The 12,857-nt window shown below is 48.6% G+C and overlaps 2 protein-coding genes across 2 annotated transcripts; both read right to left on the bottom strand.

Moving 5' to 3' along the window:
- Positions 1-965: 965 nt before the first annotated feature.
- Positions 966-3,716, bottom strand: LOC137309381 (ferritin heavy chain B-like). The gene is made up of 4 exons (XM_067977631.1): positions 3,588-3,716; positions 2,169-2,315; positions 1,631-1,756; positions 966-1,277 (listed from the first exon to the last, which is right to left on the bottom strand). Exons 1-4 carry the CDS (start codon positions 3,687-3,689, stop codon positions 1,122-1,124), a joined length of 531 nt encoding a protein of 176 aa, XP_067833732.1. The 5' UTR covers positions 3,690-3,716; the 3' UTR covers positions 966-1,121.
- Positions 3,717-6,032: 2,316 nt separating this feature from the next.
- Positions 6,033-8,851, bottom strand: LOC137309382 (ferritin heavy chain, oocyte isoform-like). The gene is made up of 4 exons (XM_067977633.1): positions 8,647-8,851; positions 7,842-7,988; positions 7,107-7,232; positions 6,033-6,676 (listed from the first exon to the last, which is right to left on the bottom strand). Exons 1-4 carry the CDS (start codon positions 8,746-8,748, stop codon positions 6,524-6,526), a joined length of 528 nt encoding a protein of 175 aa, XP_067833734.1. The 5' UTR covers positions 8,749-8,851; the 3' UTR covers positions 6,033-6,523.
- Between the last annotated feature and the right edge of the window lie 4,006 nt (positions 8,852-12,857).

The following is a 12,857-nucleotide window of genomic DNA, read 5'->3' as shown; positions in this document are numbered from 1 at the left end:
GTATTGTGTTTATGAATTGATGGCATTGGGATGTGGAGTTTCAGGCAAAATATCTATTTAACTTGGTTTAAATGAAATGGTGATCCAGTAGAATTTAGAATTGTAATCTAGTATTAACTGCACAATGGGATAAATACAAATTGATAGATTTATGGATGAGCTGCTTATATTGGGTTTATGAATTGATGGAACAGTAGTGGTATGGAAGAGTTTAGGAGCCTTATCTATTCAACTTAATGGTTCAAGTTAGTTGTTTAGTGCATTTACTACGTCTCCCAGAAGGAAGATTTTGTTTGCTGGAGTTTAGTTCGAGGTATTTTTTCTGTACCATACCCAATTTATTATTCATGGGGGAGATTAACAGGGGGTTGGGGGGCAGAAGATGAAAATGAAGGGAAATAGACAAACAGGGAACCTGCACTCCCCCATATGAGACCTATTTGACTCCAAACAAACAGTTTATTAGGAGTAATAGTGAGTGATTTCATAAGCTACCCCAACTACCTACTGAGGTCTGTAGCATCTTTGGAAAAAAAAGCATCTGGATTGTTCTTCCCCAGGCAGATACTATTCTTAAAAAATTGCCTGTTGGACTGAAATTACTAGTTCACTTTCCTTGTGTTTTATTGGAACAAAATGTTACAGCAGCTGATTTTGCATCATTAATGAGTTAAACAGTTGATAATATGCAGTACTAATAGGAACAGTAACTCATTACTGTATTGTTCTTTGCATTGAAATCAGCAGTAATCATTTTACTGCATAAATACAATTTACACTCAAGGCAGACACATTGGCCCTCAACACCCAAGTCACTACATTGATATGACCCCAGAAGAAAAAATGTCATAGGGCAGAATCTCACCCTAAAGCCAATACATAGCCCAATGTAATTTGTTACAACAGCTGAATTATGTTAATCTGAAAAATAAGCATTCACTCAATTTACAAGGAGCCAAAACCCAGTCTTCTGTAACAGTTTATTTCCAGTTACTATTACATTTCACATCAAGAGCCCAGGTCTCAGAGCTCTTAGTACAAAGTCACCATTGCTACAGGATAGGGGTTCTTCAGACTATAAACAGGAGTACTGAACAATAAGCTTTATCCCTGCAGTCAGTTCAATCACTCTCCCCCAGGGTGAGCTTGTCAAACAGGTACACTCCCATGCCATTCTCAGGGGCTCCCAGTCTCTTCAGGTTGGTGATGTGATCTCCAAGCTTCTTGATCATCTTCACTTGTTCATCCAAGTAGTGGGTCTCCAGGAAGTCACACAACTGGAAGAAAAGATGGAAAATAGTTATGTCCAGCAAGAGATGGAGGAAGATCTGAGCTTCTCCAAGGGTTTGGATTTTAATCTTCTTGGTCTGGAGGATAGTCAAGTGGTGCACTTGAGATTGATGCATTTTATACAGTAACTTTGCTCTATTAAGTGCTTAGATCCTGGGATCAGATACATTTACTTCTAATGCAGACAGTAGGGCAATCTCCCTTTCCTGTCTCCCCTCCCCAATAAAATTTGAGCATGACACCAACAAAGCTATTGGGTATGAAGATCTTTTGAATAGGCTCAAGGACAGTAAATTTCCACCACCTCGAACTTACCCAAAGGCCCACATTAAAAACTTACATGAGGGTCTGTCCTCTCAGTGGAGAGTTTGTGCAGATCCAGCAGACTCTGGTTCACATTCTTCTCCATCTGCAGAGCTCTCTGCATCACCTCCAGACCATTGCTCCACTCATCCTGCTCTGGCTTCTGAAAAGGGAATCAGGTCTCAGCCAGTTCACTTAATGGATTAAACAAAATACACAAGAAAGTACTGAAGAAAAATAGGGGTGAAAAGCAATCAGATGTCCATGTTGCCATGAACCAATTGTCCCAAGAATATAGAATTACACCACCACAACCACGAGTCAAATAGTATAAATGTCTTTAAGGAGAAGTACTGAGGGAGACAGTAATAGATGGATGTGATGATCGGGCAAGATGAAGGTGGGAGGCAGCTCATGTGGAGCATAAACACCAGCATAGACCAGTTGGGCTAAATGTCCTGATTCTGTGCTGGACATTCTATGTAATTATGTGCATTAGAACAAATTGCTTTAGAAATATTTAAAATTGTCCATTTAAGGGGAGCCATTCAGAAGGCCACTCCATTAAATCTAACCTTGATATCCTCCAAGATGACTCGGCCCCCACGCTGATTCTGGAATTTCAGCAGTTTCTCAGCGTGCTCCCATTCCTCATGCGACTGCTCCTTGAAGAACTCAGCAAAGTGACGCAGGGCAACATCATCCCGGTCAAAGTAATAGGACTGGTGAGATCAAAAGTAGTTGGGTATCAGAATTATCATCATGGGTATTGTACATAAAGCCAACCTCAATATTTTGCTTTCTGTCAAGGGTTCAAGTCTCACTGAGCTTGTAGGCAGATGGTTCTGAAAACTAGCACAGGCTGACTTGCTTCACTAACCTGGTAGTGAGATAATCTCACTCCTAGCAATAGGGAAGCTGGCCAATGGAAAATTACCAATTCAGCTTTGAACATGCTCAACACAATATTTCACTTTAATCTTCACACCCAAGACTGAATTATATGTCTAGAAATTAGTGAAGGAACATAAAAGCTTACATCCTTTTCATGACTGAAATTTGAAACAAACCCCTTTCTACAACTACCACAAACAGCATTAACTTAGCACCTTCAACACTAAACATCAAGGCATTTCAGAGGAGAAACAGATACCAAGCAGTAAGAGTTGCATGACTAGAAACTGTTAGCATTTGAATGCTTTGAGAGACAGACAGAGGTAGGAAGGCAAAGGGATTAACAGTTACACTGAGTAGGACCAAAATGGCTGAAGGCCCTACCACCAATAGAGCAAAGGCAGAGAGAGAAGACAGACAGGGACAAGCTGGTACTTAAAAAGTGAAGGTTCAGAGCATAGAAACAGAAGTGGGACATACAGCCATTTGAGCCAACTCAATGATTTAATTAGAACATGGATCTGTACATCAACTCATCCTTCAATACCCTGACCCAACAAAAGATTTCAGTCTTGAAAGCACCAATTAATCCCCAACATCCACAGACTTTCAAGGGAGAGAGTTCTAGATTTCCAGTACCTTTGAGGGGAAAAGTGCTTCCTCACTTATCTCCTAAATGGACTCGCTCTAATTAAAGATTATGACCAACCACCCCCCCCCCCACCATTGCAAGGAGAATGTGGGGAAAGACTGTGGAGAGATGTAGAATAGAGGGTAAGAAATATGAATCCCAGGCATTGAATGCAGAGTGTATTGCAAAACACAACTTCAATAGAAAGCTCAGACACCAGGAAAGTGAACAATTGAGATTTAAGATATAGAATGTGGTGCAACTACTGCAAGGAAGAGGGAGACATTTTGATAATGACTGTACAATAAATCACATTATATTACAGCTTTAAAAAGACACTCACCATCCATCAATTGGGGGGGAGGGGGTGCAGATTAGAGAAAAGGCAATAGATGAGTTGGAGAAAACAGAATTTTGTAATGTCACATTAGAATCTCCAGTGTGAAGGGGTCAAGGAAACAAAACTCACCATAGAAAGATAAACATAGGAGGAATAGAGCTCCATATTGATCTGCTTGTTGACACCATCCTCACACTCCTTGTGATAGTTCTGACACACTTTGGAAGCCATCTTTAAATTAACTTTAACAAAACTAAACAACTCTATTGAAGCACGAAACTGAAAAACAGCCACCCAAAGCTCCATATTTATACTGCTGGTTAATCCTGGGCGTGGCAGCCTAGATGATGAGTGACAGTTGGCAATACCCAATCAGAAATTACATCCTTTCTCAGAACACCAATCAAGAAAAGGGAGGAAGGGAGATGACACCCAGAGCCAGTCAGAACTTTGAAGGAGGAGCATCATTGGCTGACAATTCAATAAAGATCCAATTGCTTTGACTTTCCTCAAACTGTAAAATCTGTTTCCGTGACCGGTGGGCACCGCAGGGACTGGAGTGCATCCTGGATCGATGTAATAAAATTATAATTTGACACTTATTTTGGGTTTATTGATTTACTGCACATAAACACAACCAACCCCCCCTCCCCTTCTAATAAAAGGGGGGCCTAAAACACAAAAAAAAGGAAAAGCAAAAAAACCATGGCTGCTCTTCCATCCCACACTCCAAAGAAAAAAAAATGTGATCGTGACCATATTCTTGACCATAATCGACCTTTCTTTGATGGACCAATAAGGGAGACTCTGGGTTGCCCCAGGGTCACCAAACATAAACCATCACAAGTGACCCTCTCAGGGCACCACTAATATTGGATGGTCCAATCAAACTGAAAAGATACCAAAATAAGCATCAAGTGCCACCAAAAACAACAGGATACTTTCCCAATTAAATCAGGATTCTATTATTGATGTCTGAAAGACAGTCTATACCCTGCGGTGCCCAGCGGTCGCGGAAGGCATCAAGCGTAACGGTGGACACCACATGCTCCCTCTCCGGGGCCACCCGGGCACTTGACCATAATGGACCAAATTGTCAATTGGTGGATCTGCCCCCATCCCATCGGTTATGGTCAGTGATCGTGACGGTTCAAAGATCCAGAACCACAGGTTTAATTGTTGTTTGCGGGTCAGTGTCTTTGAATAATTCTGGATGGATCCGTGAGTTGGTTATTTGGCAAGTAGCTGCGGGTTTGAGGCAACATCCAAACAGATCAGAGCCTGTGAACAGCAACCAACAGCGAGTCAGGCGAATGGAAAGTGGGTGTGATGAACGTGTTAAACACAAGTCCTTCAATACTCCATCAATTCTAGGGTCAGTGAGCATCTGTACACACATCGGCTGGAAAGTGAAGGGGGCCACGGCATGTTGAGTTCTTGTTTTGTCATCATGACATTTTACAAACAATAAAATGCAGAGCACTCCACGGGGAAGAGACTGTGGACCATTGACTGAAGGGATTTGGGGGGGGGGGGGGTTGGTGTTGGGAGGGATTGCGGTGAGAGGCAAACACTGTGTGTAGTGTTGGTTGTATATACAGTGAGCGACAGTGGTGAACAGACTATCTGGTATTTCCTGGGTTTGGTAATCCCTTGTTTCAATGATTAATCTCTTGTACTTTTTGGACAGTCAAACACCAAGTGGAAAGAGTCGAGTGGTGAATTTTCTCATTAGAAAGGGGAGTTACTGATATTTCCCGAAATCCGGTCAGGGAAGGATGGGGCCCCGTGGATATTTTGTGTTCCAGATCACATCAGAATACTGTCGGATCAACAACAAACAGCAGGCTAAAAAATCAAAGGTGGAACCTAGTGAAGGAAAGATGAAGCAACGAAAAGTGGGGTCGATGGACTGATCTGATCATATGATCCCTGTGTGAGAATAACCTGAACATCACTGGTGCAAACTCAGTTAAAGCTTTAAACAGACCAAGTCGTTGGTGGTTGAGCCTTTAATTAGATGGCTCTATTCTCCAACTCTTCAGTAGACTTATAAGTGGCAGTTTTGGCAATTGGGATCTAGTGTTATTTGGTTCCAGGCCAAATAAGATTACACAAAGATTGTATTCGCAAGGAGAGGGGAATGGGGCAAGAACTGTTTAATGAAACAGAATCCAGCAAGGGAAACTTAGAGGGGCTCTTAGATTTGCAACAGCAAATGGAAGTATTTTAGAGGCTATGGGGTCCAGGATATAAAAGGAGCATGAGGTGAACAGAGACTGGAAAATAAAAATTGAGATTGAAACAAATAGCAGGAGCTGGACCAAAGTTCTGCACAGGAAGAAAAAGATGGGCTGAAGAGAAGGAGGAAAGAGCCAGTTAACCCTAGCAGGAACAATTGGAGATTTGGTCTTACTTTGCTCCAGGATTTTTGTAACTACTTAAATTTGAATACCTGCTTCAGGGAACACTTCCCTCATGTCCTACAATGGACAAGTCAGCAGCAATGTGTGGGGTTGTTTATTCAGAAGGTTAACTACTGTAATCACCATTGATGCCCACATCCCATGAACGAATAGTAATAAAAAAATGCACACTCTCCAAAAGGGATTCAAGCCTATGTGAAGGAAGAGGTCTTACTGGAATCAGATTACATTTTAATCTCTACTACAGAACACCAAATATTGAAAGCTGTTAGGTACAAATCTAATTTTGGCCTGATGGCCATCCTAGGCTGCTACAAAACCAAATTAAGTCTTCTGGAGGGGAAGGGGTTAAAACATCCATGTGCCCAAACAAATCAGATTTTATCACGGTGACAACCTATTTCTTAGAATTTTTTTTTGTTTGACGCAAGGCCACGTGCATTGGTGTTAGAATGTGCTGAATTACTGAAGAAAAGGAACCAGCTCAACATCAAAATGTTTTATTTCAGCTGCAAGAACACTCAACTACAATGTTTGGAAGTTAATCTTAGACTTGGAATTCCATTCCCAGTTCAGAGAGATGGCAACATAAAACTTCAATACACAAGTTGAATATCTGCAACATGGACAACAGTCCAGTCACTCCTCCCCCAGGGTGTGCTTGTCAAACAGGTACACTCCCATGCCATTCTCAGGGGCTCCCAGTCTCTTCAGGTTGGTGATGTGATCTCCAAGCTTCTTGATCATCTTCACTTGTTCATCCAAGTAGTGGGTCTCCAGGAAGTCACACAACTGGAAAGGGAAAAATCAAAATCAAGCTAGCTACTTGAATCATTAGGTTCCTTTAATCTCACTTCCCTACTGGGGAATACTCAAGGTCTCATTACAAAATATGGCCAAGAGACTACTAGATCTAACTCCTTGCCCTCCCAGCCACTGGTATTGAAAATAAATGCTGCCCTGCCCCAGTCACACACCTAAAGTCAGTATCCATTTGAAGGTTCCCTTCAAGCCCAAGATATCTCAACCCTTGAAACAGATTGATTTCAAGGACAGATTTTAATGCTCACCTTCAGTAGATTTAAAAAATCTCAGATTTAGAAATGGAAAGTATTGAGCTGCATTCAGTCTGATGTGATTTTAAAGGACAGTGCTAAATTACACAATCCCAAATTAAAAATAAACCCAAAAGCTAAATGCCACTGATGCATTAAGGACTTACATGAGGGTCTGTCCTCTCAGTGGACAGTTTGTGCAGATCCAGCAGACTCTGGTTCACATCCTTCTCCATCTGCAGAGCTCTCTGCATCGCCTCCAGACCATTGCCCCACTCATCCTGCTCTGGCTTCTGAAAAGGGAAGTCTTTCAAGTCACAAAATGCTCAAGCTCCCATCTGCATCCCATGCAGTATTAATCTCAAACTAGCCTGAAACAAGAGGATGACTGGAGAGTGGAAGAAAATTGATTTTTGCCCTGATGTTAGCAACAAGTACTCTGTTCAGTTATAATGTAGAACATGTGGCTCATTAATGAGAAAACATCTCTGCTGTGGAGAAATTTTCCACATTCTGAAAGCTGGATAGAGGCTGCACTGGGGACCAATCATTCAATATGAAAATAAGCCTCAATAAATTACATTTGGTCCAGTCATGAACTCAACAACTGGCAGGTGGGTCATTAACCAGAGGACACACATTGAAGATAATGGGCAAAAGAACCAGAGGGAAGATAGAGATTTCATATATAAACAGTGAATTGTTACAATCTGGAATGAAATGCCTGAAAGGGAAGCTGATTCAATAGCAACTGTCAGAACAGATTTTTATGTATAGAATCATGAAAAGGAATAATTTACAGCTCTATGGGGAAAGAGCAGGGTACGAGGGACTAATTGGATATTCTTTCAAAGAGCCAGCACAGACACTATGAGCCAAATGGCCTGATTCTATGAACAAACCTTGATGTCCTCCAAGATGATTCGGCCTCCACGCTGATTCTGGAATTTCAGCAGTTTCTCAGCGTGCTCCTGTTCCTCATGTGACTGCTCCTTGAAGAACTCAGCAAAGTGACGCAGGGCAACATCATCCCGGTCAAAGTAATAGGACTGGAATTTTAAACAGAATCATGTCAGACCTAGATCTCACCGACATACAATTATCTTTCTCTCCCCTCCCCAGTTAATGAGTGCTCAAAGTTTCTTTTAAAAAATACTATGTTAACTAGTAACACAAACTAAACTGTACTTACAGTAAGTAGCCCCTCCTTCTACTTGCTATTCTAATCTAAAATTGGGCAAGGAACAAGAAAATTCTTATATTCCAGAAGTTTCAAACTCCACAATCTGTGTTAAGGATCAAGGCAGTGACAAAAGCCTAGGACTCTCATAGTACTTCACCTGCAAGTAAAAATGCACAAAAACTAGTGAGGACCTGTCAACATTTCACTGGCAACAGTCACCCCATTGAAACTGAACCTTTTAAGTCAATTGTTGACAAGCACTTGACCAGGTTTCTGCTCTTCTCTTACAAATTCAAGCAGCAGCTGAGCCAGGTTCATATATTAAGCCCCTCAATAGAGTGCAGGTGCTGTAAGGAACAGTCCATTAACACAAGATCACCCCATATTACACACAAAGTACTCACTGCCCAAAAGATATTCCACCCAGGGAGGAACAGGAACTCAAGAGAAATGTAATTTGAATCCAATTCTGAACAAAAAAAAAATTCCAAGTTCTCAGAATGAAGAGACAGTACAAGACTCACCATGGAGAGGTAAACATAGGAGGAATAGAGCTCCATATTGATCTGCTTGTTGACACCATCCTCACACTCCTTGTGGTAGTTCTGACACACTTGGGAAACCATCTTAACTTTTACTGTTAACAGAAACCTCACTTCAAACACCACTGCATGAAACAACCTAACCTCTTCCCTCACAAGCTCTTGTATTTATACTGCTGGGACAGCCTGCATTTAAACCAGGAATGGACAGCACCAATGATGATTGACAATCCCTGATAGCCAATCAGGAATCTTCCATGAATCCAGGCACCAATTAACAAAGGACAGGGCTCTGGGGGAGAGATTGATATCCAGAGCCAATCAGAGCTTTGCAATACAGACCAGCAAGGCCTTGGAGGTGTTTGTGGCTGGACTGCCACTGAGTGGAGTGGAGAGCAGAGAGAGCAGGCCCTTGCCTGGGTCCCTTGGGGAGAAGGAGAAGGAGAAAGAAGGAGAAACCACCATCAACAAGGAGGGAGGGAGAAGGAGAAAAAGAGCACCAACCAGTGGGAGGAAGAGGTGGTCGGTGCAGTGAGGTGTGTCGGCTGAAGGTAGGGGGAGGAAGAAGACTTCAGAGGACAGGGGTCCCCCCCAAGTGTCTGGCCCGGGACAGCTGGAGCTGCCTGGGTGAAGTTACTTTCTTTTTCAAATCTTTGGAGGACTGAGCCTAGGCAGCTCCAGCTGTCTAGGGGAAGACATCTCCTCCCCCTGCCCACCGGAAGACAGGCAGAAGAGGATCCACCTTTTAAGGTGCAACCCCGCCCCTCTTCCACCCACTTCTGCAGCAGCCTACCCCTGCAGACTCCCTCCTTCCCATTCTGCCATCCATCCCTCCCACCTTCTCCTGCTCTCTGGGATATTCCCTTGCTCTCCGGGGTATTCTGGGAATATATAAAAACAACAAAGGGGCCCTCTCCCAACCAAGCACTGGGATTCGGGGAGAGAGGTATCCTCAAGAATTCTTTTAAAAAAAGGCCAATTTCCATCCAAAGGCCTGAGACTTGGGGTGGGTGTGGCTCTTTAGGTCATGGCTTCACCATCTTCGCCGGTGCCGGGACCCAGCAGGACGTATGCGGCGGTTACCTCGGGGGCCGCTCCTACAGTTCGTGCCGCTCCTGCTGGGCCGGCGCCTTTCCGCCTCATTACGAGGAAGCATGGGGTGAAGAGCTACGCCCACCCCAACATGACCATTGAGGCCTGCGTAAAGGCCATGGCCGAGGTTGTCGGCCCCTCGGCCATCGTCGCGGCCTCAAAAATGTACGGGAGGGCGGTGTTCTTCCTGAGGTCCGAGCGGGCGGTGTCCCTGGCCCTTAGTAAGGGGCTCACGGTGGGCGGGACCTTCCTGCCGGTGGACCCGCTGGAGGCCACCGCGCAGCGGGTCATTTTATCTAACGTCCCGCCTTTCCTGTCGGACGAGCTCCTCCTCCCCCACCTACGTCAACTGGGGGAGGTGAGGTCGGGGGTAACGCCGCTGCCGCTCGGACTCAGGGAGAACAGCCTCCGGCATGTTTACTCCTTCCGTCGCCAGGCATTCGTCAAGCTGGCACGGGAGGAGGTTACGGAGGGGGGCTTTAACGCCCTCCACGAGGGGACCCCTTACCGCGTCTTTTGGACGGCAGAGGGTGGGCGGTGCCATGCCTGTAAGGAGGTGGGGCACCTGAAGAGGAACTGCCCTGCCTCTCAGGCCGCCAAAACAGCTACGGCGGCCGGGGCTGGCGCCGCCACCGCTCCTCCCCCCAACCCCGCCCCCGCGTCGGGAGAGTCAACTGCGCGGGTGGAGGTTGGCGTCGAGGCCTCCGCCAGGGGGGAGGAGGGGAACCCTCGCCAGAGAAAGGCGCGGAGAAAGAGGAAGAATCTAGAGGCTGGTCCCCGGGACAGAGAAGATCTCAGTCAGCCCGAGGCCGTGACCGCGGCCAGTCAACATCTCGCGGTCGCGACAGAGCCCGGGCTGGCGGGTGATCAGGAGGGAGCGGAGGCGGGGGTCCCAGCAGACATGGAGTCCCCCCTCCCTCCGCGACCCTCCTGGAAGAAAAAGAGGCACCACTCCCCGGAAGCGAACGGGCTCCCTGCTAAGGGACGGCCCCCCGTGGAAGGGGAGTCGGTGCCGGTCGCGGATCCTGCGGCCCCGCCCGTGACATCCGAACAGCGGCGGGGGTCATCCACCTCTCGGGGGGAGGAGATCGTGCCCGTGCCTCCCGGGGGGGATGGAGAGACCCCGCCGATAGGGGGGGTCGCGGATCCGCATTTACCCGACACTACCCTGTTCACCGGGTCGGGCGTCCTGGGTGCCGGGGTGGGCGAGGCCGAAGAGGCCGGATTCGTCTGCCCCCGGCTCGACCTCTCCCAGGACCTGCTCGACCTGGTGGCGGGGTTTAATAAAAACATCTCACCGGCCGGGTCGGTCGGTGGCGACGTGGGTGGGGGGACCCCCTCCTCCCAGTATCTGGGCACGGAGCCGGGGGAGGTGGGAGAACTGGAGTACACGTTCTCCCCGGTTTCCCCGGTTTGCCCCTATATCCGGGTGCCTGTTTTTCACCGCCCGGAGAATGGGGAGGGTCCCCGCCCGGCGCCGCCCTCTGACCCGGAGCCCCCGGTAGAGCCCGGGGGGGACTCCTCTGCCGACGATCCGGGGGGTGGGATCGTGACAGAGGCGGGGCTGGCCGGCGCGGCCGTCTCGTTCTCCGCACCCTGTGCGGGGAGTGGGTCGGCCGCGGGCGACGATGATCCGGAGGAGGTCGGGGACTCGGTGGTGGGCACTGGGGAGGATTTGGAGTTCGCCACCAGTGAGGTGGTGGACGCCCTCGTGCCCGACACCGAGTCTCCCCTCATCCCCGTTGAGGAACTCCGGGATTTTGTGTCCGTTTGGAGCCATCGTCGCGATGGCGTCCGGCTGGCCCTCGACCGTTGGTCGGAGCCGGCGCAGTTAATCCGCTCGGTCCTGGCCGCCGTCGCGTCCGTGGCCGCGGAAGGGGACGACGGCGGGGTCGGGCTGCGTCGGCTCAGATCCCTCCTCACCGGGCTCTTGAGCGAGTGGCGGTCGACTAGCGGCCCCGCTCCCTCCGCGCATTAGGTTTAAGTAGGTTGCGCTGTGCTCTTGCCATGGAGATAACCATAGCCAGCCTCAACATCAACGGCGGCAGAGACGCCCGCCGTAGATTTGACAAGTTCTCGGTCCTTCGGGACGGGAAGTATGCGGTGTGCTTTCTGCAGGAAACCCACACCGTTCCGGGAGACGAGGCCACGTGGATCCTGGAATGGGGAGGGGGGGTCTACTTGAGTCACCTCGCCAGCGTTTCGAGCGGGGTGGCCATCTTGTTGGCCCCGACTTTTCAGCCGGAGATCTTGGGGGTCAAGGAGCCGGTGCCGGGCCGCTTGCTCCACGTAGCCCTTCGCCACGGGGACGTGCCGCTTCACCTGGTGAACGTGTACGCCCCCTGGTCCGAGGGCGAGCAAGTGAGCTTCTTTGAAGAAGTGTCCACTTACCTAAACTCCGTCGACGCCGGCGAGTGCATTATCCTCGGGGGGGATTTTAACCGTACCCTCGAGGCGAGGGACCGCTCCGGTCCCGCGCGTGCCCGAACGGCGACGGAGAAGTTGAGGGACCTGGTCGGGTCCTTCGACTTGGTGGACGTCTGGCGGAATCTCCATCCCGACTCCGGCCAGTTCACCTTTGTGAGGGCCGGAGGGGGGAGCACCAGAATCGACCGCCTGTACGTTTCGCGGGCGTACGCCTCCTGCGTCCCGTCTGCCTCCATCCAGCCGGTGTCGTGCTCGGACCACCACCTGGTGTGGATGGAGCTCGCTCTGCTCCGCGCCCGGTCGGGGTCCGCGTACTGGCACTTTAACAACCGGCTGCTGGAGGACGCGCGGTTCCGGGACTCGTTCCGTCTGTTCTGGAGCGACTGGAGAGGGAAGCGGGGAGGCTTCTCCTCCTTGAGGCTATGGTGGGACGTGGGCAAGGCTCACGTCCGCCTCTTCTGTCAAGAGTACGCGAGGGGGTCGACTAAGAGGCGGGAGTCCGAGGTCAGGCGGTTGGAGCAGGAGGTGCTTGGCCTGGAGTCCCGTCTCGGTCAGGCCGCCGAGGATCCGGCCCTGCGGCAGGTGTACGAAGAGAAGAAGGACGCTCTGAGGGACCTGCAACTGGTCGGGTCCCGAGGAGCGTACGTGAGGTCGCGGCTCCAGCTCCTGCGGGA

The sequence above is a fragment of the Heptranchias perlo genome, unplaced genomic scaffold (assembly GCF_035084215.1).
Source record: "Heptranchias perlo isolate sHepPer1 unplaced genomic scaffold, sHepPer1.hap1 HAP1_SCAFFOLD_163, whole genome shotgun sequence".
Classification (NCBI taxonomy): Eukaryota; Metazoa; Chordata; class Chondrichthyes; order Hexanchiformes; family Hexanchidae; genus Heptranchias; species Heptranchias perlo.
This window is presented reverse-complemented; position numbering and strand designations above follow the sequence as displayed.